Here is a 22,946-nt window from a genome sequence, read left to right as displayed (position 1 = left end):
CAACCGACCGGAAGAGATCCATATTTGTGCCCATTCCAAAGAAAGGTGATCCAACCAAATGCGGAAATTATGAAACGATATCATTGTTACCACATGGAAGTAAAAGTAGGCTGAAGATCATTCAAAAATGGTTGCAGCAGTACATCGACAGGAAACTGCCAGAAATTCAAACTGGATTCAGAAAAGGACATGGAATGAGAGATATCATTGCTGATGTCAGATGGGTTTTGGTCAAAAGCAAAGAAAATCAGAAATATGTTTAAAAGAATATTTACCTGTGTTTTATTGACTATACAGAGGCATTCGACTGTGTGAATCATAACAGATCGTGAATAACATTGGAAATTCCAGAACACTTAATTGTGCTTGTGCAAAACCTATACATAGACCAAGAGGTAGTTGTTCAAACAGAACAAGGGAGTACTGCATAGTTTGAAATCAGGAAAGGTGTGTGTCAGGATGGTATCCTTTCATCATACTTATTCAATCTGTATGCTGAGCAAATAACCCTAGAAGCTGGACTATATGAAGAAGAATGTGGTCAGGATTGGAGGAAGACTCACTAACAACCTGCGATATGCAGATGACACAGCCTTGCTTGCTAAAAGTGAAAAGGACTTGAATCACTTACTGATGAAGGTAAGACTACAGCCTTCAGTGTGGATTACACCTGAATTCAAAGAAAACAAAAATCCTCACAGCTGGACCAATAAAGCAGTATCATTATAAATGGAGAAAAGATTGAAGTTGTCAAGGATTTCATTTTACTTGGATCCATAATCAATGCCGATGGAAGCAGCAGTCAAGAAATCAAACGACCTGTTACGTTGGGGAACTCGTCTGTGACAGACCTCTTTAAAGTTTTAAAAAGCAAAGATGCCACCTTGAGGACTAAGGTGCGCCTGACCCAAGCTGTGGTATTTTCAATTACGTTATATGCGTGCAATAGCTGGAGTGTGAATAAGCAAGACTGAAGAATTAATGCATTTGAATTATGGTGTTGGTGGAAAATATTGAATAATACCATGGACTGCCAAGAAGAACCAACAAATCTGTATTGGAGGAAGTACAGCTAGAGTGCTCCCTAGAAGAGAGGATGGTGAGACTTCGTCTCATGTACTTTGGACATGTTGTCAGGAGGGATCAGTCCCTGGAGAAGGACATCATGCTTGGTAAAGTGGAGGGTCAGGGAAAAAGAGGAAGACCCTCAACAAGATGGATTGACACAGTGGCTTCAACAATGGGCTCAACCATAGCAACGATTTTGAGGATGGTGCAGGACCGGGCCAGTGTTGCGTTCTGTTGTACATAGGTTCAGTATTAGGTAGTACCGACTCGACTGTACCTAACAACAACATAACATAATAATAGTGTAATATTTAAAATAGTGTGATAATACATCAAAGTGGATGTTGTAGCAAATGCTACTTTGGTCATTACAAAGTACGACTTTTCCTGGAAGTACTGCGTGTCTTATTCCATGAGCGGGTACCCATCACAAACCAGAATATTCTGAATTCTTCCTTGGGATTTTTTGTACTAGAGCTGGTTGCAGAATCAGAAAATTCCTGATCATGTAAAATCAGCTGATCTGCAATAAGAAAGGGCAGAGTTTATTCACAGAAGGGAAAAGATGAGCTAAGTGAGAATAGAGATGGCATTTGGTCCCTGGTTTGTTTGTCACATGTCGGGTTCTTTAAGAAGCAGATGCTGAGATAGAGTCAGGAGTGCAATAAGTTTATGGAAAGTGATTTATTATTTTTTTGTGTGTGTGTGTCAAAAAATTAAGAATCTGGTATTGAGGTAAAAAAAACAAACCCATTGCAGTCAAGTCAATTCCGACTCAGCAACCCTAGTCTTGTTAATTCTAGATTTGGTAATATTTATTTATCATCCTGGCTAATTTAACCTTATGAGTAGAATTTAATCACGATTTTAACTATGAGTAGTAGAGAGATCACATTCTGCATGGAATCACAAGTCATTATGAGGACCCTGGGTAGCACAAATTGTTTGTGCTCTACTGCTAACCTAAAGGCAGGCAGTACGAACCCACCTAGTGGCGCCACAGAAGACCGTCATGGTGATCTGCTTTTGTAAAGATTACAGTCAAGAAAACACTATGGAGAAATTGTACTCTAACATTTGTTGTTGTTGTTAGGTGCCGTCGAGTTGGTTCCGACTCATGGTGACCCTATGCACAACAGAACGAAACACTGCCTGGTCCTGAGCCATCCTTACAGTCGTTATGCTTGTGCTCATTGTTGCGGCCACTGTGTCAGTCCACCTCTTTGAGGGTCTTCCTCTTTTCCGCTGACCCTGTACTCTGCCAAGCATGATGTCCTTCTCCAGGGACTGATCCCTCCTGACAACATGTCCAAAGTATGTAAGATGCAGTTTTGCCATCCTTGCCTCTAAGGAGCATTCTGGCTGTACTTCTAAGACCGATTTGTTTGTTCTTTTGGCAGTCCATGGTATATTCAATATTCTTCGCCAACACCACAATTCAAAGGCGTCAGTTTTTCTTTGGTCTTCTTTATTCATTGTCCAGCTTTCACATGCATATATGATGCGATTGAAAATACCATGGCTTGGGTTAGGCGCACCTTAGTCCTCAAGGTGACATCTTTGCTCTTCAACACTTTGAAGAGGTCCTTTGCAGCACATTTGCCCAGTGCAGTGCTCTTTTGATTTCCTGACTGCTGCTTTCATGGCTGTTGATTGTGGATCCAAGTAAAATGAAATCCTTGAGAACTTCAATCTTTTCTCCATCTACCATGATGTTGCTCATTGGTCCAGTTGTGAGGATTTTTGTTTTCTTTATGTTGAGGTGCAATCTGTACTGAAGGCTGTGGTCTTTGATCTTCATTAGTAAGTGCTTCAAGTCCTCTTCACTTTTAGCAAGCAAGGTTGTATCATCTGCATAACGCAGGTTGTTAATGAATCTTCCTCCAATCTTGATGCCCCATTCTTCTTCATATAGTCTAGCTTCTCGTATTATTTGCTCAGCATACAGATTGAATAGGCATGGTGAAAAAATACAACTCTGACACACAGCTTTCCTGACTTTAAACCGATCAGTATCCACTTGTTCTGTCTGAACAACCGCCTCTTCATCTATGTAAAGGTTCCTCATGAGCACAAATAAGTGTTCTGCAATTCCCGTTCTTTGCAATGTTGTCCATGGTTTGTTATGATCCACACAGTCGAATGCCTTTGCATAGTCAATAAAACACAGGTAAACATCCTTCTAACATAGTGAGTCTCCATGAGTAAGAATTAACTCAACAGTAATGGGTTTGTTGTTTTTCATATGTATCTACATATGTATGTGTGTGTGTGTATGCTGTAAATACATACATATATGTAGAGTATCCTCCCCTACTTGTAAGAAGCGAAAAAATGTAAGAAATATAATTGAAATTAGTAAAATTAACTACATAAATTATGAAACAATATTTATAGTTCTGTTTATTCTGTACCAATGTAAAAGATTGTGTTATGCTAGAAAATAAAAACCTATCAGTCAAAATAATTTTTTCAAGCATTTTATCCTCGCTACATCTATATGGATTGAGCCTACCCTGATCATTTACTGTCCTTAAATAAAATTGGTAGATAGTATCATCTCTAGTCATACATAATTTAAGAACAATGGTGCCTTAACTGTAATCTAAAAGAGAAAAGGAAAAAATTTGATTTGTACTAAAACTATATGTATTTTGGTATGTAAATATTCAGGCATAGGAATACTTAAAGATCCCCCATGCTCTCACCAAAGAAAAATAAATAAAGGAAGGGAGGAAGGGAGAGAGGAAAGGAAAAGAAAGAAGGAAGGAATCACTATGAATACAACAGCTACAAATGCAGGGTAATATAGGTGTGTTGTATTGATTACTCAAATACAGCAACTAGTATTGCCATTAGACATGTGGTTTTTCTAAATGCTACAACCCTCATTAATGTCTTGAACCAAAAAGAAAAGGTATAATCTTTCTTTCATTTATATTTCTGATAAATATAAAAATAATTTTAAAAATTTGGTGTTTATATATAATATGGAGTTAGATTATAAGTTTAGATAAGTATAAATGGGATTTTTAGTCACACAGTATCTGTGAGACATTTGGAAGACATGCAGTATGCAGGATTATCACATACCTTGTAGGATATTTAATATTTCCTGGCCCATCCCATTAAATCCCTGTGATCTCTCTCAATACTTGTGACAACAAAAGACCCCCGCAAATTCCAAAACGCAAATCTAAGATGTGGTAATGCCCACCTTGAGGACCAGTGTTGAAATTATAAACATAAAAAGACATGATTTCTACCTATACATAATTTATGGTTTAGCAAGAAGACAAACATGCGAAGTATTATGAAACATTTATTGCTGTGATCCTAGAACTTGAAAGAGGTAATACCTAATCCTGCTTGGGGTACTCAGGAAAGGCTCCATGGAGGAGGTAATTAATATAAAGAGTAGGTAGACAAATGGGAAGGGGGTCATGCAGTGAGAATAGTATCTGCAAAGGTAGGGGAGATCTTGAAAATACTTTTATTTGGCTGTAGCTAAGAGCAGGTGGGAGAGAGTAATGGAAAGTAGGAGCTAGGCTAGGGCTGAGTGGTTCAGTACTTTGTATGCCATATTAGTGGACTTTGGTTACATTGTAGACACAGGAAAGCCTTTGAAGGATTATGAATAGGAAAGTAGTCAGAAGGATCACACCAGGCCCAGAGTGGAGATTAGATTGGAGACCAGTCCGGAGGCAAGAAGATCAGTTAGGAAGTATTAGCAAAGTTCAGAAGGGAGATATAAGTGCCTAATACAGAACTCTGGCAGTTCCAGTGGGAATATGAAGAAGAGGATGGATGTATGAGCTCCTTTAGTGGTAACTTAGTTTCCTAGTGTTGCTATAACAGAAATACTTCAAGTAAATGGCTTTAAAGAACAGGAAATTATTTTCTCACAGTTCTGGAGGCTAAAACTCCGAATTTCAGCCTTGTCAGTTCCCTCTTTGTAGGTAGTATAGGGCATTCCTTGGTTCCTTGGCTTGTAGCTGGTCCTCAAATTACGTCTCTCTTCCCCATATCTCTAGTCTGCTCTTTTTATGACTCAGAGGTGATTAGATTTAGGACTTAGCCTGCTTGGGCATGGTTTAACTAACATAACAAAACCCTATTTCCAAACTGGATTACATCCACAAATATAGGGGTTAGAACTCCAACACATATTTTGGGGGATCACAGTTTACTCCATAACAGGTGGTTAAAATCAAAACATTTTCTATTTTGAGAAAAAGAAACTTGATCAGGCTCAGTAGTTTCCAGTGTACATCTTCAGCCTACTATTTTGTTGTAGCATTCTTAATTAGTAAAATATTAAACACTTAATATTTTCGTTCAGGAAAATGGGACCGTTACTGGTGATCATGCTCGAAATTCCAGCTGGGCAAAAAATGGCTCCTACCAAGATGCTCTTCATAATGCCTCTGAAGAAGCCACCGAACAAAACATACGAGCTGGTACCCAGGCAGTCTTGCAGGTGATTATGGCTGTTTAAAAAAAAAAAAATCATTAAGCATTTCAGCTATTTAGTTCAGTGTTTTAAAATAGATATCATATTTTAAAAAATGTAATAAATTCACCACCCACATTTATTATGCCATGTTTTATTTTTTCCTTAATTTTCACTTTATAATATAGATATTAAAAAACACTATATATTATGGTCTATATCAACAACAAAAAAAAACCCAGTGCGGTCCTAGGCAGTTTTAAATTTTTATAAATTGTGTCATGGTATGCTGTTATTCTTCAATTTGCTTTTTGCATTAACTGTTAACATTTTTGAGATCTGTTATTGATATGCAGCCATAGTGCATTCATTTTAACTACTGTGTGGCATTGCACTTTATGTTCACTTCATATTTTCTTTATTCATTTTTCTGTTGATGGTTTTTCTCAAAATGTTTTCCAGTTTCTCACTATTGCAGGCAATGCTACAGCAAATAGTCTTACACATGTATTTTTTGTGCACATATGGGGGAATTTAAGTCCCTGCGTGGGTATGAATGGTTGATGCTCTTGGCTGCAAACTGAAAGGATAGAGGTTGAGTCTACCCAGAGGTGCCTCGTAAGAAAGGCCTGGCAATCTACTTCTACAAAGAAACTAGCTATTGAAAACTATATGGAACACAGTTCTACACTGACACACGTAGGGTCACTGTGAGTTGGAATTGACTTGATGGCAACTGGTTTCTGGATGTATCTAGAAGTAGAATTGCTGATTTGTAGGGTTTGTACGTTATCACCTTAACTACTATTGTGAAATTGTTCTCCAACATCATTATAATAACTTACATTCCCTCTGACAGTGTTTGTGAGCTCTCATTTCCTCATATCCTCACCATTTTTTTATATCGTCAGATTTTAGTATTTTGCTACTTCTTTGTCAGCCGATTCGTGGAAGAAAGATGTGGCAATCTACTTCTGTAGAGATTATGGTCTTGGAAACGCTGTGGGGCAGTTTTGCTCTGTCCTGTAGGGTTGCAGTGAGTTGGAATCATTGGCAGTGGGTTTGGTTTGGCTTTGTTTTTATATGTGTGACAAGCTGAATTCCGACTCATAGTGACCCTTTAGGCCAGAGTAGAACTGCCCCATAGTGTTCCCAAGGTTGTAAATCTTTACAGAAGCTGACTGCCACATCTTTCTTCTGTGAAGCAGCTGGTGGGTTTGAGCTGCCGACCTATTTATTAGTTAGCATGAAATGATATCTCCCTTTTAAAAATTTGTGTTTCCCATTTTAATTTGCATCTTCCTTATCACTACTGTAATTGAGCATCTTTTCTCGTCTGTGAATTACCTATTCATATGCTTTTTTAAGTTGTTTGTCTTTTTCTTAATGACTTGTAGGAGTTCATTATATTCATTTATTTTTTTCAAAAAACCCTTCTGTCAGGGTCACAGGTGATCTTCACATTGTTAAATCGAATAGTCATTTTTCAATTCTAATCAAATTTGTCAGGAGTATTTGATGGAGAAAATCACTCCCTCTCCATTGAAACCCTTCTTCACTTGGCTTCCAGAATAGCATATCCACCTGTTTTCTGTGACCTCATCAGCTACTTCTCAGATTCCTTTATTGATTTATCCATATCTTACTAATCTTTTCATGTTGAAGTACTCAGAAATCAGTTCTTGAGTCACTTCTACCTACACTTATTTGTTGTTGATCTCATCCATTCTTATAACCTTAAATATCATCTGTATACTACAACTTCCAAATTTTATCTCCAGCTTGGGACCTTTCATCTGAGCTGTATGAGTGCTGAACTCAAATACTCAAATGCCAGTTTGACATCTTCATTGGGATACCTAATTAGACATCTCCAGCTTGCCATCTGTAAAACTTGTCTCGTCTTACCCAACAGACCTGCTCTTACTGTAGTCTTTCTCATCTCATGTAATGGTATCTCTGTTTTTCAGTTGCTCAGGCTATCTTTTTCTTGTCTTTTTTAATACCTCATCTAATTTGATGGCAAATTTTGTTGACTTTCCTTTCAGTATGTATATAGAATCTGCTGTTGCTCAGCATCCACAACTGCCTCTTTTGTCCAAACCTTCGTACCCTTTCACTGGAATTATTGCCTTAAATAGGATTATTGGCTTAAAATCACCCCTACCCACCTACTCTTCTCAACACAGTAGCCAAAGGGATCTCGTACAATGTGTCAGATTATGTCACTTTTACGCTCAAAACCCTCCAGTGGCTTTCCATCCTCACTCAACATAAAAGCAAGTCTTGACAGTGATCTATAATGCTTTACATCAATGTTCCTCAGAGTGTGACCTATAGAACAGTGCAGGGCCACAAGATGAGTATAGGAATTGATAGTAAAAGTTTAGAAACTTTCATTTAACATCTCTTGATTCTAACAAAAAAAATTGAGTTTGTATTTTGTATCTTTCTCGATTTTCTTTCCTATTGTTGATGGCATTGGGTTTATTGACTCTTTTTTTTTTTTTTAATTTTACAGTTGGATTGATCTGCAAAAGATTAGGGGAAAATCTGTTATTTTACTACTGGTAGTGTGGGAAGCTCTGCTCCACATGGTTTGGCTCTGTTTCTCTTTATCATTTCTTGCCCTTGGCTCGCCTCACTCTATACTCCTTGCTGTTCGTCAGACACTCTAGACAGGCTCTCACGTCGAGTTCTTTTAACTTTTCCTTCTGTCTGGAGCATTCTTCTCCAGGATTGCTACATAATTCATTTTGTCTTTTCCTTTTTAATTCCTTCATATTCATTCATTCTTTCCTTCCCTCCCTCTCTCTCCCTCCCTCCTGCCCACCCCCTCTCATGCTTGCTCATGTTCTGGAGCTGGAGTGCGCGTGTGCTCTCTCTCTCTCTCCCCCTCTTTCTCTCACTCTCTCTTCCCCTTTAGTCCTCTCACTTCCATCCCCCACCTATCTTTCCCTCTTCTCTTCTTGTGCTGAGATCCCCAGGATCATGAATGAGCACTCTGTCTTATTCTTCATTTTTTGGCAGTACTTCTCAAGTTCTACTGCTGTATGTAATGTTTGCTGTAGTTTTTGATAAGTGTTCTTTTTGTAAATTGTGGTATATATATATATGTATAATACAACATTTGCCATTTCAACATTTTTTATGTGTACAATTCAGTAACATTAATTATGTTCATCATGTTGTCCAGACATCACCACTATCCATTTCCAGGTTTTTCTATCACCCTTACAGAAACTAAGTACCCCCTAAGCAATGAGTCACCCTTTCCCCCTCCCTCCCTCCCGCCATTGGTAACTACTAATAAACTTTGGTCTTTATACATTTGGCTCTCCTAAATATTTCATGTAAGTGGGATCATACAACATTTGTCTTTTCATGACTGACTTATTTCACTCAACATGTTTTCAAGATTGATGTTGTAAAACAAATCAGGACTTCATTTTTCTTCATGACAATATATTCTGTTGTCTATGTGTACTACATTTTGATTATCCACTCATCTATTGCTAGAGACTTGGGTTGTTGTTTCCATCTTCTGGCTGTTGTGAATAATGCTGCAGTGAACATTGGTGTACATGAATCTGTTTGTGTTCCTGCTTTCAGTTCTTTTGGGTATATACCTAGGAGTGGAATTGTTGGATCATATGGTAATTCTGTGTTTAATATTTTTGAGAAATTGAAAAACTTTTCACGACAGCTATACCATTTTACAATCCAACTCAGTGCATGAGGGTTCTAATTTCTCTACATCCTCACAAACACCTATTGTTTTCTGGATTTTTTTTTTTGATCATAGTTGTTAGTGGATATGAAGTGGTATCTTGTTGTAGTTTTGATTTGCATTTCTCTAATGACTAATGGTGTTGAGCAACTTTTCATGTGCTTGTTGGCCGTTTTGTATTTTTTTGGTGAAATGTCTATCGAAATCCTTTACCCATTTTTTTGATTGGGTTATTGTCTTTTTGTTAAGTTGTGAAAGTTTTTTTTTTTAATATTATTTTGGATATTAAACCCTTATCAGATATATGGTCTCCCATTCTGTAGGTTGTCTCTTCACCTTGTTGATAAATTATTTTGATGTATGAAAATTTTTAATTTTAATGAAATTCAATTTATCTCTGTTATCTCTCGTTCCTTGTGCTTTTGGTATCATATTTAAGAACCCTTATTAAAAACTAGGTCCCACTGGGGAGCATCTAGCTCAATTGGCATAACATAGTTTATAAAGAAAATATTCTATGTTCTTCTTTGGTGAGTAGTGTCTGGGGTCTTAAAAGCCTGTGAGCAGCCGTCTGAGATACTTCATTGGTCTCACCCCTTCAGGAGCAACGGGTGATGAAGAAAACAAAAGATAGAAGGGAAAGATAAGTCCAAAGGACTAGTGGTCCACAACTACCATGGCCTCCACCAGAGTCCAGCACAGCTAGATGCTGCCTGGCCACCACCACTGACTACTCTGATAGGGTTCACAATAGAGGGTCCTGGATAGAGCTGGAGAAAAATGTAGAACGAAATTCTAACTCACAAAAAAGACCAGATTTACTGGCCTGACAGAGACTGGAGAAACCCTGAGAGCATGGCCCCCAGACACTTTTGGCTCAGTAATGAAGTTACTCCTGAGGTTCACCCTTCATGCAGGGATTGGACAGGCCCATAAAACAAAACGAGACCGGAGGGGCATACCAGCCCAGGGGCAAGTACTAGAAAGCAGGAGGGGACAGGAAGGTTGGTAATGAGGAACCCAGGGTCGAGGAGGGAGAGTGTTGACGTGTCATAGAGTTGTGAACCAGTGTCATAAAACAATATGTGTGCTGTTTAATGAGAAGCTAGTTCTGTAAACCTTCATGTAAAGTACAATTAAAAAAAAAAACTAAAAACAAAACAAAAAATCTAGGTCCCAAAGCATTATACCTTTATTTCCCTCTAAGAGCTTTATGGTTTTAGTTCTTAAATTTAGGTCCTTGGTCCATTTTGAGTTAATTTTTATATATGGTGTGAAGTATGGGTCCAGGTTCCTTCTTTTTCTTGTGGAAATCCAGTTATCCCAGCACCATTTATTAAAGACATTGTTCTTTCCCCATTGGATAGACTTAGGATTCTTGTTGAAAACCATTTAGCCATAGATGTTTAGGTTTATTTCTGGACTCTGAAGTCTATTCCATTGGTTTATATGTCTATCATTATATCAGTATTGGACCGTTTGGATTACTGTAGCTTTATAGTGTGTTTTGAGAGTGGAAAGTATGAGCCCTTCTACTTTATTCTTTTTCTGGATTGCTTTGGCTTTTCAGGGTCCCTTGCAGTTTCATGTAAATTTGAGGATTGACTTTTCATTTCTGCAAAGAAGGCTATTGGAATTTTGATGGGGATTGCAATGATCTATAGATTGCTTTGTATACCATTGACAACAGTATTTAGCCCTCCAATCCATGAGCATGGAATGTCCTTCCATTTTTAGGACTTTAATTTCTTTTAAGTAATGCTTTATAGTTTTTAATGTACAAATCTTTCACTTCCTTGGTTAAATTTATTCCTACATATTTTATTCTCTTAGATGTTATTGTAAATCAAATTGTTTCCTTAATTTCCTTGTGAGATTACTCATTGCTGATGTATAAAAACCCTACTGATTTTTGCATGTTGACCTTGTATCCTGCCACTTTGCTGAATTCATTTATCGACTCTAGTAGCTTTCTTGTGGCTTACTTTTTGTCTCTGAAAATAGGTTGTAAAAGATAGACATTCATGAAAACTGGGTAAAACTTTGCCTGTAAAGGTAACAGTGTCTAGGTCTGTTACTCAGGGGTGGGTCAAAGAGATCTTGATTATCAGTTCAGCTTCTTTCATGACATTAATATATACATTTTTTGTATTGCTTCTTGAGTCAATTTTAGTAATTTGTATTTTTCTATAAAATAACTGATCTCATTAAAATTTCAGTTGTATTGCCATAAAGGCACTCACTGAATTATGAATTTTTAAATCTTCTACCGGATCTGTAGCTAAACGCCATCATTTTATTTCTAATAATGTGTATTCATGCCTTTCTTGTTAGGCCTACAGAGTCATCTGTTTTCACTATCTAAAATATTTGCTTGGTATTCTTTTCTCACATGCTTTTACATCTGTATTGCTATGTAGTTATTCTAGGCAGTTTAAGTCAGAGGTATGGGGAATGTTGTTGTTAGCCATCATCAAGTTACCCCGCCCGCCTATGGCAACTCCATGCATAACAGAATGAAAGGCTGCATGGTCCTGTGCCATTTCCATGATTGGTTGTGGATTGGACCATTGTAATCCATAGGGGTTTCATTGGCTCATTTTTGGACGTAGATCACCAGGCCTTTCTTCCTATTCTTGTCTTAGTGTGAAAGCTCCACTGAAACCTCCTCACTCCACTGACAGGCGGGTGGTGGCTGTACTTGAGGTGCATTGACCAGGAATCAAACCCAGGTCTCCCTCGTGGCAGGCAAGAATTCTGCCATCAAATCACCACCTCCCTTACAGTAAACTTAAAATTTTATTCCTCCAGAGGTACTTGGGAGCCCCTGCATGAAGCTGTAGTCATTATCACAACTTGATATTCATAATCCTTGCTCTGTTTAACAAAATACACTTAAGGACTTTACTTAAAGATAACACGTTGATAGATCTTCATTTGTAACACTGTAATATGTGATCTTTTTATCCACTTTGACTGTTAATCACCAAAATAGATACACACACATAACCAATAAACATGAAAAAAGAGAATAAAAGGTCCTAAACAGCTTGTTCTGAAAATTCTGCTTGATTTTGGTATTATCTTTTATCCTAAACTATTTGTATTTAGTCATTATCCTTTTCATTTTAGGTCAGCAATAACAGTTATTACAATAAAGCTCTCAGGTTTGGAATATATTTTTTTTTTTTTGTACTTGATCTATATTCCTTGGGTACTTAGTAGCAATTTTAGATAGTCATGAAAATAGGCAGGTTTAATGAGATAGGGTTAGAATTAACTCATCGTCTTTTGTTTTTAAGTTCTCCATAGATTACCTTGTGGTCAGCATCTAAGTTTGTTTCTCTTTAAGTAAGAAACCAAAATCAAACCAAACCTGTTGCTGTCGAGTTGATTCTGACTCATAGTGACCCTAGAAGGCAGAGTAGAACTGCCCCATTGGGTTACCAAAGAGTGGCTGGTGGATTTGAACTGCCTACCTTTTGATAGCAGCCGTGCTGTTAACCACTCACCACCAGGGCTCTATATGTCACTGAAATTCTGTAATTAATAGTTAATGATTTTTTTTATCTTAGGTGTTTATGATAAACTCATCAAACATATTTCTTCTTGAACCTGCAAATGAAATAAAAAGTCTCCTGGATGAACACACAGATATGTGTAAACGCATTCTTAACATATATCGGTTCATGGTTGTGCAAGTATCAATGGACAAAAAGACTTGGTAAAAAATATTTTATCTTTTATGTGTTTTTATCTTTTCTATTGTGTAGACAAGTATAGTAATCTTTAGAATATCTGTGCACAGGGCTTGCAGAATAGTAGGTCTTCTTTTACTGAATGAATGAATAAATATAATAGTTTATGTAATAATCTCCCCCACATTTCTATCAGTTTGTCGTACTGTGGGGGCTTGTGTGTTGCTGTGATGCTGAAAGCTATGCTACTGGTATTTAGATACCAGCAGGGTCACCCATGGAGGACAGGTTTCAGCTGAGCTTCCAGACTAAGACAGACTAGGAAAAAGGACCTGGTAGTCTACTTCTGAAAAGCATTAGCCAGTGAAAACCTTATGAATAGCAGCAGAACATTGTCTGATATAGTGCCAGAAGATGAGGCCCCCAGGTTGGAAGGCACTCAAAAGATGACTGGGGAAGAGCTGTCTCCTCAAAGTAGAGTCGACCTTAATGACGTGGATGGAATAAAGCTTCTGGGACCTTCATTTGCTGATGTGGCATGACTCAAAATGAGAAGAAACAGCTGCAAACATCCATTAATAATCAGAACCTGGAATGTACGAAGTGTGCATCTAGGAAAATTGTAAATCGTCAAAAATGAAATGGAATGCGTAAACATCCATATCCTAGGCATTAGTGAGCTGAAATTGACTGGTATTGGCCATTTTGAATCAGACAGTCATATAGTCTACTATGCTGGGAATGACAACCTGAAGAGGAATGGTGTTGCATCCATCGTCAAAAAGGATGTTTCAAAATCTATCCTGAAGTACAACGCTGTCAGTGATAGGATAATATCCATACGCCTACAAGGAAGACCAGTTGATATGACTATTATTCAAATTTACACACCAACCAGTAGGGCCAAAGATGAAGAAATTGAAGATTTTTATCAGCTGCTATAGTCTGAAATTCATCAAACATGCAATCAAGATGTATTGATAATTACTGGCGATTGGAATGCAAAAGTTGGAAACAAAGAAGAAGGATCAGTAGTTGGAAAATATGGCCTTGGTGATAGAAATAATGCCGGAGATCGAATGATAGAATTTTGCAAGACCAACAACTTATTCCCTTGCAAATACCTTCTTTCACCAACATAAATGGTGACTGTACACATGGACCTCGCCAGATGGAACACGCAGAGATCAAATCGACTACATCTGTGGAAAGAGACGATGGAAAAGCTCAATATCATCAGTCAGAACAAGGCCAGGGGCCGACTGTGGAACAGTCCATCAGTTGCTCATATGCAAGTTCAAGCTGAAACTGAAGAAAATCCAAGCAAGTCCACGACAGCCAAAATATGACCTTGAGTATATTCCACCTGAATTTAGAGACGATCTCAAGAATAGATTTGGTGCATTGAACACTAGTGACCGCAGACCAGGCAGGTTGTGGAATGGCATCAAAGACATCATCCATGAAGAAAGCAAGAGGTCATTGAAAAGACAGGAAAAAAAAGTCCAAGATGGATGTCAGAGGAGACTCTGAAACTTGCTCTTGAGTGTCGAGCAGCTAAAGCAAAAGGAAGAATTGATGAAGTAAAAGAACTGAACAGAAGATTTCAAAGGGCCTCTCGAGAAGACAAAGTAAAGTATTATAATGACACGTGCAAAGAGCTGGAGACGGAAAACCAAAAGGGAAGAACACGCTCGGCGTTTCTCAAGCTGAAAGCACTGAAGAAAAAATTCAAGCCTCGAGTTGCAACAGTGAAGGATTCCATGGGGAAAATATTAAATGATGCAGGAAGCATCAAAAGAAGATGGAAGGAATGTACAGAGTCATTATACCAAAAAGAATTAGTTGATATTCAACCATTTCAAGAGGTGGCATATGATCAGGAAGCGATGGTACTGAAGGAAGAAGTCCAAGCTGCTCTGAAGGCATTGACGAAAAACAAGGCTCCAGGAATTGATGGAATATCAATTGAGATGTTTCAACAAAGAGATGCAGCACTGGAGGTGCTCACTCGTCTATGCTAAGAAATATGGAAGACAGCTTCCTGGCCAACTGACTGGAAGAGATCCATATTTATGCCTATTCCCAAGAAAGGTGATCCGACTGAATGTGGAAATTATAGCACAATATCGTTAATATCACATGCAAGCAAAATTTTGCTGAAGATCACTCAAAAATGGCTGATAGGGAACTGCCAGAAATTCAGGCTGGTTTCAGAAGAGGACATTGAACCAGGGATATCATTGCTGATGCCAGATGGATCCTGGCTGAAAGCAGAGAATACCAGAAAGATGTTTACCTGTGTTTTATTGACTATGTAAAGGCATTCGACTGTGTGGATCATAACAAACTATGGATAACACTGTGAAGAGTGGGAATTCCAGAACACTTAATTGTGCTTATGAGGAACCTTTACATAGATCAAGAGGCAGTTGTTCAGACAGAACAAGGGGATACAAGGTTTAAAGTCAGAAAAGGTGCATGTCAGGGTTGTATTCTTTCACCATACCTATTTAATCTGTATGCTGAACAAATATACAAGAAGCTGGATTATATGAAGAAGAACATGGCATCAGGATTGGAGGAAGACTTATTAACAATCTGCATCATGCAGATGACACAACCTTGCTTGCTGAAAGTGAAGAGGACGTAAAGCACTTACTAATGAAGATCAAAGACCACAGCCTTCAGTATGGATTACACCTCAACATAAAGAAAACAAAAAACCCTCAGAACTGGACCAGTGAGCAACATCATGATAAACGGAGAAAAGATTGAAGTTGTCAAGGATTTCATTTTACTTGGATCCAAGATCAACAGCCATGGAAGCAGCAGTCAAGAAATCAAAAGACACATTGCATTGGGCAGATGTGCTGCAAAGGACCTCTTCAAAGTGCTGAAGAGCAAAGATGTCACCCTGAAGACTAAGATGCGCCTGATCCAAGCCATGGTATTTTCAGTCGCATCACATGCGTGTGAAAGCTGGACAGTGAATAAGGAAGACCGAAGAAGAATTGACGCCTTTGAATTGTGGTGTTGGCGAAGAATATTGAATATACCATGGACTGCCAAAAGAACGAACAAATCTGTTTTGGAAGAAGTGCGGCCAGAAGGCTCCTTAGAGGCAAGGATGGCAAAACTGTGTCTTACATACTTTGGACATGTTGTCAAGAAGGATGAGTCCCTGGAGAAGGACTTCTTGCTTGGCAGAGTACAGGGTCAGCAGAAAAGAGGAAGACCCTCAACAAGGTGGATTGACACAGTGGCTGCAACAAAGAGCTCAAGCATGACAACGATTGTAAGGGTGGCGCAGGACCAGGCAGTGTTTCGTTCTGTTGTGTGTAGGGTCGCTATGAGTCGGAACCGACTCGATGGCACCTAACAGCAACAATGTAATAATCTTAATGATAACAGTAGACCCCTTTATCTCAAACAGCTTCAATCACACTTCTGTGAGACCCGTTGGATTATTTTTCTGTATCAGGAATATGATGTCTTCATGTCCTCCCCTGTCCGTGAATGAGTTAATGGATTTATATGTATGAGTAAATGATTGAATGAGTAAGCAAATGTTTGAGTATATGAATGCCAGATTTTCATTCTGGCTTTTAAAGGCCCAGTGTAATCAGGCCCCTGCCTACGTTTCTAGCCCTGTTTCCAGCCTAAACTGCATCCTGAAGGATGGAGTCCTGCCTTCCACCTTCATCGCATTATCTTTCCTGAGCATATTCTGTGCTTTTCTTTAGAGTGTCTGATTCTTACTAACTTTTCTTATTGTAGTCTTTACTGTTCTTAAGATTTCACCTTACTCTTTCCACATATCCTTAGTTAACATTTTTCTCACCTCTCTTTATTCTGTATTTGTACCTCTTTTGTAGTTCTTGTCAAAATTGCGTTGATCCCTAAATTCCTTGTATAAATGTCTGTTTACCCGCACTTAATTGAGAGGCTCTAGATAGTATGTACTGGTTGTCTTATTATTTTCGTATTTTCTTCATTTCTTAGCATAGTGGTGTATACTTTTGGTACTTTATAAATATTTGTTTAATCAAATTGGGGGCAGAATGGGAAGAAAAGTTCTTCAATTTTGTGAAAATTATACATGTTCATTATAAAATTCAAACAACAAAGTTTAAAAATAAAAGTAAAAGCTGCCCAAAAGTGCACTCTCTAGAGGTAATCTGTCACTGTTTGCCCTTTTTGTTCACCAGACCATGCACACAAGTATACTGCATATATGTGTGTGTGTGTATGTATGTATATATGTCCCATAATTTTCTTAACTACTCCCCTATTGATAAAAAAGAAATAAAAAATTTTACAGTTATTTCTTTTTGTTGTTTGAGGAGGAGAAGATAATGTCATTTTGCATACAGTTTTCCTCCTTAGACTCATTCTTAAAAAGTGAGAGTACTTGGTCATATATAAAATGGCTTTGTTTAAAAAAAGACTTTACTATCAATATTAGTAGAGGTACACGCATGCTTTTTTATACCAGATACTCTTCTAAGCACTTTATTAATCCTTGCAACATCCTCTCAGGTGGGTAAATAACATCCTATTTTACATGGGATAGTTCTGAGGCACAAAGAGATTAAGTAATTGTCCTTGTCATACAGCTAATGAGTGATGAGCAGAGATTTGAACTATTGTCTTTCTGACCTTAGAGTCCAAGGTATTATTAGCCAGTAAGTGTACTGCTTTGGACCATTCTGTTGTTAGTTTTTTTTTTTTTTAATGTTTTGTATCAGTGATGTTAAGCCAGGTTAAAGTGAGAGGCTTGCTCTTTGGAACAGAATTTGAGGATAGCTTTCCTATTTTTCTAAGTGATAGCATTATGATAGACTACACACATACTTACATTGAATTTATAAGAATTTCTTTAAGAATTAAAATCATTGTTAATGTGTTACAAAGTAAAAAGTTATCTGGCATATGAGTGAGTTATAGTTTGACCACAAATCAGATAAGATTATCGGGAACATCTGTACTCTCTTTCATACGTAGTTGATTTCAGATAACATTTTATGTAGCAAAAATAGGAGCCTAAAGTTATAAATGTGACACCTTTGATTTTTATTCTGTGAATGAGTGCATGCATTTATTTGTTAAAACATTCAGCATATTTTTAATTGAGCAATGCTTTTTTTTTTATTCTGTTCCCACTTCCCAGAAAAACTATGACAGCTAGAGCTGGGATATATTGTTACCTCTGCCACATTTTTCAGTTGGAACCTCCCACATATTACTGTGCTTGAAATGGGACTGCAAAGTAGCCAGAGAGAAGGAGGCTGTGATAGGGACTTGAGCTCCTAGCCTGGCTATTCACCTCAACTGAAGTTCCCTTGTCAGCCTCCTTTTCATATGTGCTTGAGTCTGTTTCTAAATTAACAGGTGCAAATGACATAGTTTTGTGTCCTAGTAATAAGCGTCCAAGGGAAAGAGGTAAGGTGAAGATAATATTGACTTGCAGTACGCAAGGAGAACAAAGGTTAAAAAAATGGTCCAAACTGAAAAGGATGCAAAGAGGCAATAGAGCGATGGTTCTTGATTGGTTATCAGACTCTTAGTGATCTATTACTCTTAAGATATCACTCAGTTTTTAAAATTGAGCCTAGTATGATTCTAGATATGTGGTTATTTTCCATATTGTAAAGATGGATTGGGTGGACAGATACCAAGGTAGAACTATATTTTATAGTTGAGTGTTCTTCACTCACTGAGGTCTACTACTGGATTTGGGGGTGAGTGGAAAGAATCAGTCTCCATGTTCTTATTCACGATCCATCAGCTTTTATAGAAAATTTTATTTGATGAAAGAGTATTGTGGCTGAAAAATGGTGTGAAAATGACTGCTATAGATTTATAAAATGGAATTTTTAATTTTAATATTTAAAGAATTATAAAAATTTGATATTTTCTTCAAAGATATTTGAATTATTCAGACATCATTTTTATTAAAAATATTAATTTGAAAGTTAACCATTAGCCAAAAGCAATGGAGGGAAAATTAATGGATCTTTTTACTTTAAGGGAACAGATGCTGCTTGTGTTGCTGAGAGTCACGGAGTCTGTACTGAAGATGCCATCACAAGCTTTTCTACAGTTCCAGGGGAAAAAAAATATGACCTTGGCAGGTCGACTTGCAGGACCACTTTTCCAGGCAATGCAAATAAATAAATAGATAGATAAAGAGATGGATCCTTTTTTTTGTGTGTGTGAAGATTCATTGAGCCCTGAACTTGTAACCTGGGAAAACTTTAAATCAGACATCATTTCATACTAAAGGATCTTTTCTAGTGCTAAATAAAAAGTTGCTTATTTAAAAAGGCTGTTTGCCATCTATACAAATTTATAACCTAGCATAAGAGTGGAGGAAATATCAAGTCTGTCAAAGAAGCCTTATGACAGGCTGATGATATTTATCTCTTTGCATACTTATGTATGGTTGCAAAAAGCTGACAGAAGACTTCATAAGTAATGGCTTGATTGTTTGTTGTGTGAGTTCCCAAGTGGCTGGGATTGTTTTCTTCTGAGTCGTTCCATACTAATAATAAGAAGGTCGCAAATAACCAAGATTCCTTCCATTGATGCTCTTCCACAGACTTTAGAGTTATCTTTATTTTTTAATTAGAAGTGTCAGTGATAGTTTGATTATGCAGGAATTACTTATTGTATGTTCCAACCTGAAGGTAAAGTGCTAATTTTAAATGTATAAAGGTTTATTTAAAAAAAAAATTTTTTTTAAGATGACATTAAATATACATACATAGATAAAATGGTTCTTAATGTCAAAGATAAAAACTATCTCAAATCTAATTCTTGGCCATCAGTGCAACCATTCAAATTTAGTTATTTTTTTTTTTCGTATAGTAGCTAGTTTACCTAACATTCTACGTTGGTTGTAAATAATGCTTTAAAACCAACTACGGTTATTATATGAAGTCCTCTTGACTTCATTAGCCTTTTTTCTTAGTTTCCTTATGGCTAGAGCTAATAGTTTTTATCTTTAACATTAAGAACCATTTTATCTATGTATGTATATTTAATGTCATCTTAAAAAATAAATTTTTTGGAAATGCTGGTGGCGTAGTGGTTAAGTGCTATGGCTGCTAACCAAAGGGTCAGCAGTTCGAATCTGCCAGGCGCTCCTTGGAAACTCTATGGGGCAGTTCTACTCTGTCCTATAGGGTTGCTATGAGTCGGAATCGACTCGACGGCACTGGGTTTGGTTTGGTTTTGGTTTAGAGCTAATGCAGTGGTGAAAGCTGCAGGAAGACAAACTTTTCACTTGCTATATAGAATAACTTTTTTTGTTGTCTGAACGTTTAAGGATAGAATGGCAGGTCATTAGTTGTTATTGTTCTGTGTCCTAAACTGTTCATTTTCATCTTTACATTTAATCTATAAATTTATGCAAATTTCTGAGTGAAATTTCTAGAACTAAGCTTCTGAAAAACCCTTTTTTTTCTGTGACTTCTTCAGTAGGAGGATAAATATCTTTAGTAGAAATCACAAAGTCTAAGGTTAACAAAAGATATAAATTGGGGGTAGTGGTTGATCAGTAATCTCTGCCCTTTTATGGGTTTTTTTTTTTTTTGTGGTTGGATTTATTATAGAATACCTTTAATTCCTTCAGTGCCTTTTAAGTGAAATTTTAACCTTCAGTTTATGTATAATTAAAAAAAAAACACATTAAGTTAGTTAAATCTTTAGTGCCTTTTTAAAATATATTAGTATAAAGAATTTTCAAAGATATATAGCTACTGATTTCTCCATCTTTAATTTTAGAAATGTAAGTTGTGTTTTTTATTTCAGTAACCATTCACTACTTAACATTTTCAACACTTAATAGTATAGAGGCTTTTATTTTTTTAAAAAGTGTTTATTTTATTTAATGTGAATGCAGTATAAAGAGTAATAACTTTAGGGAGATTTCTTTTAGTTTTGGTAACTTGTTTTAATGGCTGTGGTATTTGGAGTTGGCAGTTGTTGAAATAAAATTTATAGTAGATAGTAAATGATAGCATGGATTTCTTTTTTTTTTTAGCATTATCTACCAAGAAAGGGTCATGGATATTATATGATTTTAAATTCTGCTTGTTTTTAGGTAATTTTAAAAATAATTGAATATCTGATGTTACAGTCATACACTAAATGTATTTCATTGTTATTTCTGGTTATCTTTTTAGACTCTTATAGTTGCCTGGATCAAAGCAAACCTAAATGTGTACATCTCTCGAGAACTGTGGGATGATTTACTCTCGGTATTGTCCTCATTGACCTACTGGGAGGAGTTGGCCACTGAGTGGTCACTGACTATGGAGACACTAACTAAAGTTCTAGCTAGAAATTTATACAGCTTGGATCTCAGTGATTTACCGTTGGATAAGCTGAGTGAACAGAAGCAAAAAAAGCACAAAGGGAAAGGTGAGAGCTGTTCACAGACTTGGTCCATATAACCTTTCTCAGATAATTGGAGGGTGAGGATAAGAGTTATGTTCTCTCTTAATTATTTCCTTGTTTGTTTACCCTGAACGCTTAAAATTTCTAGCAATAAAACTTGTGTACGTCTTAAATTTTTTCTTAAAGAATCTTAAAATGAATAGTAGTTTTGATGAGAGGAAAAGTGTTCTGTACATGCATAACTACAGTTAAATAGATAATTCAGAATCTTAACTATTTTATTTTTAATAATTAACCAAAATGGAAATTTATAAAATGCTGTTCCTTTGATTGTAAGCATTTTTTGTTGTTGTTAGAACAGAAGATGACTTCCTGCTATTCTATTTAAAAAGTATATAATAAAGAATTATTTGGAGAGTTCTTTTGATAGCATTTTCTTAGTTTTAACTAAAAGCAAACATTTCCTAAAAGTAAAATATATATCTATCTAATGTTAAAAAAGAAAAGAGGAGGAGCGTAGTAGCATAGTGATTTAATCAGTAATACGTGTTTTTATAATCTTTGGTTTGTTAGTATTTTGTACTTTTAATAATTAGATGCTAGTTGGAGATTACATCTGAGTCACGTTTCATAATTAACCGTTGTCCAAGGTTTTAAGTATGTACACACACTACTTTTTCCTGGATTATTTATTTCCCAAGCGGCATTATTGACAGAGAATAAGTAACCTTTATCACAGAATGGCTCTTGGTTACCTCATTTCCTGTCTTTTTTTGCTTGTCCAAGTGTTTCCCTTCTATTATAAAGCAAGTAGGTGACAGAGAGAACTTATAATAATTTATAAATTGGTGGTGTAGTTTTTAAATTCTGCATCAGTTTTAGAATAAATGTCATTTTTACATGGATTAAAATTCAAAAAAGTCTTAAAGCACACAGCATTTTATCTTGTTACTTTGTAATTCGTTATGAGTAAATCTAAGTATCTGAGGAAAGGTAACATATATAATTTGAAGAGATTATTTGTCAGGTGGCAGTGTACTAAGACTGAAACTCTACATTCCTAGGAGTTGGACATGAATTTCAAAAAGTGTCAGTCGACAAGTCATTTTCTAGAGGATGGAGCCGTGATCAGCCTGGCCAAGCTCCAATGAGACAGAGAAGTGCAACAACTACCGGTTCCCCAGGAACTGAAAAGGCGAGGAGTATAGTGCGACAAAAAACCGTTGGTATGTGGTCTTTAAAATCGTGAGAATTGTACAGAGCAATGCATTTGTAGTCCTTAGTGTTCTCGTATGTGATTAAGTAATAAAAAACTTTACAATGTATATCAATAGACAGTTTATTATCAGTTGATTTTGTTGTTAAATGAGTAAGTTCTATAGTGAAACTTTTTTTTTCAGTAGTACTCACAGCCCAGCGACATATGCTGTGTTATCCCTTTATGCTATAAGATTTTATCTTACATTATTGTTTTATGTAGTTTATTCTATTGTAGAGATCCCTAATCTTAAAAAGTTGCTTTACAGAATTGAAGAAGTAAAGAAGCTCTGATTCCCTTTACAGAACTGAAGTATTAACTGGTATAGTGTCT

General features: G+C 36.7%; 1 protein-coding gene across 8 annotated transcripts in view; it reads left to right on the top strand.

Annotated features, from left to right (window-relative positions):
* Positions 1 to 22,946, top strand: part of RALGAPA1 (Ral GTPase activating protein catalytic subunit alpha 1) — a 258,926-nt gene that overhangs the window by 61,415 nt on the left and 174,565 nt on the right. For all 8 annotated transcript variants that reach the window (XM_064292405.1, XM_064292400.1, XM_023546116.2 and 5 more), the window contains 5 exons: positions 5,411 to 5,548; positions 12,827 to 12,975; positions 18,983 to 19,112; positions 21,142 to 21,379; positions 22,420 to 22,581. In XM_064292405.1, coding sequence (XP_064148475.1) covers positions 5,411 to 5,548; positions 12,827 to 12,975; positions 18,983 to 19,112; positions 21,142 to 21,379; positions 22,420 to 22,581 — 817 coding nt within the window. The remainder of the gene's footprint in view (positions 1 to 5,410; positions 5,549 to 12,826; positions 12,976 to 18,982; positions 19,113 to 21,141; positions 21,380 to 22,419; positions 22,582 to 22,946) is intronic.

This window comes from Loxodonta africana, chromosome 10 (genome assembly GCF_030014295.1).
Source record: "Loxodonta africana isolate mLoxAfr1 chromosome 10, mLoxAfr1.hap2, whole genome shotgun sequence".
Taxonomy (NCBI): domain Eukaryota; kingdom Metazoa; phylum Chordata; class Mammalia; order Proboscidea; family Elephantidae; genus Loxodonta; species Loxodonta africana.
The sequence above is the reverse complement of the archived record's forward strand: the minus strand, read 5'-3'. Positions and strand labels throughout refer to the sequence as shown.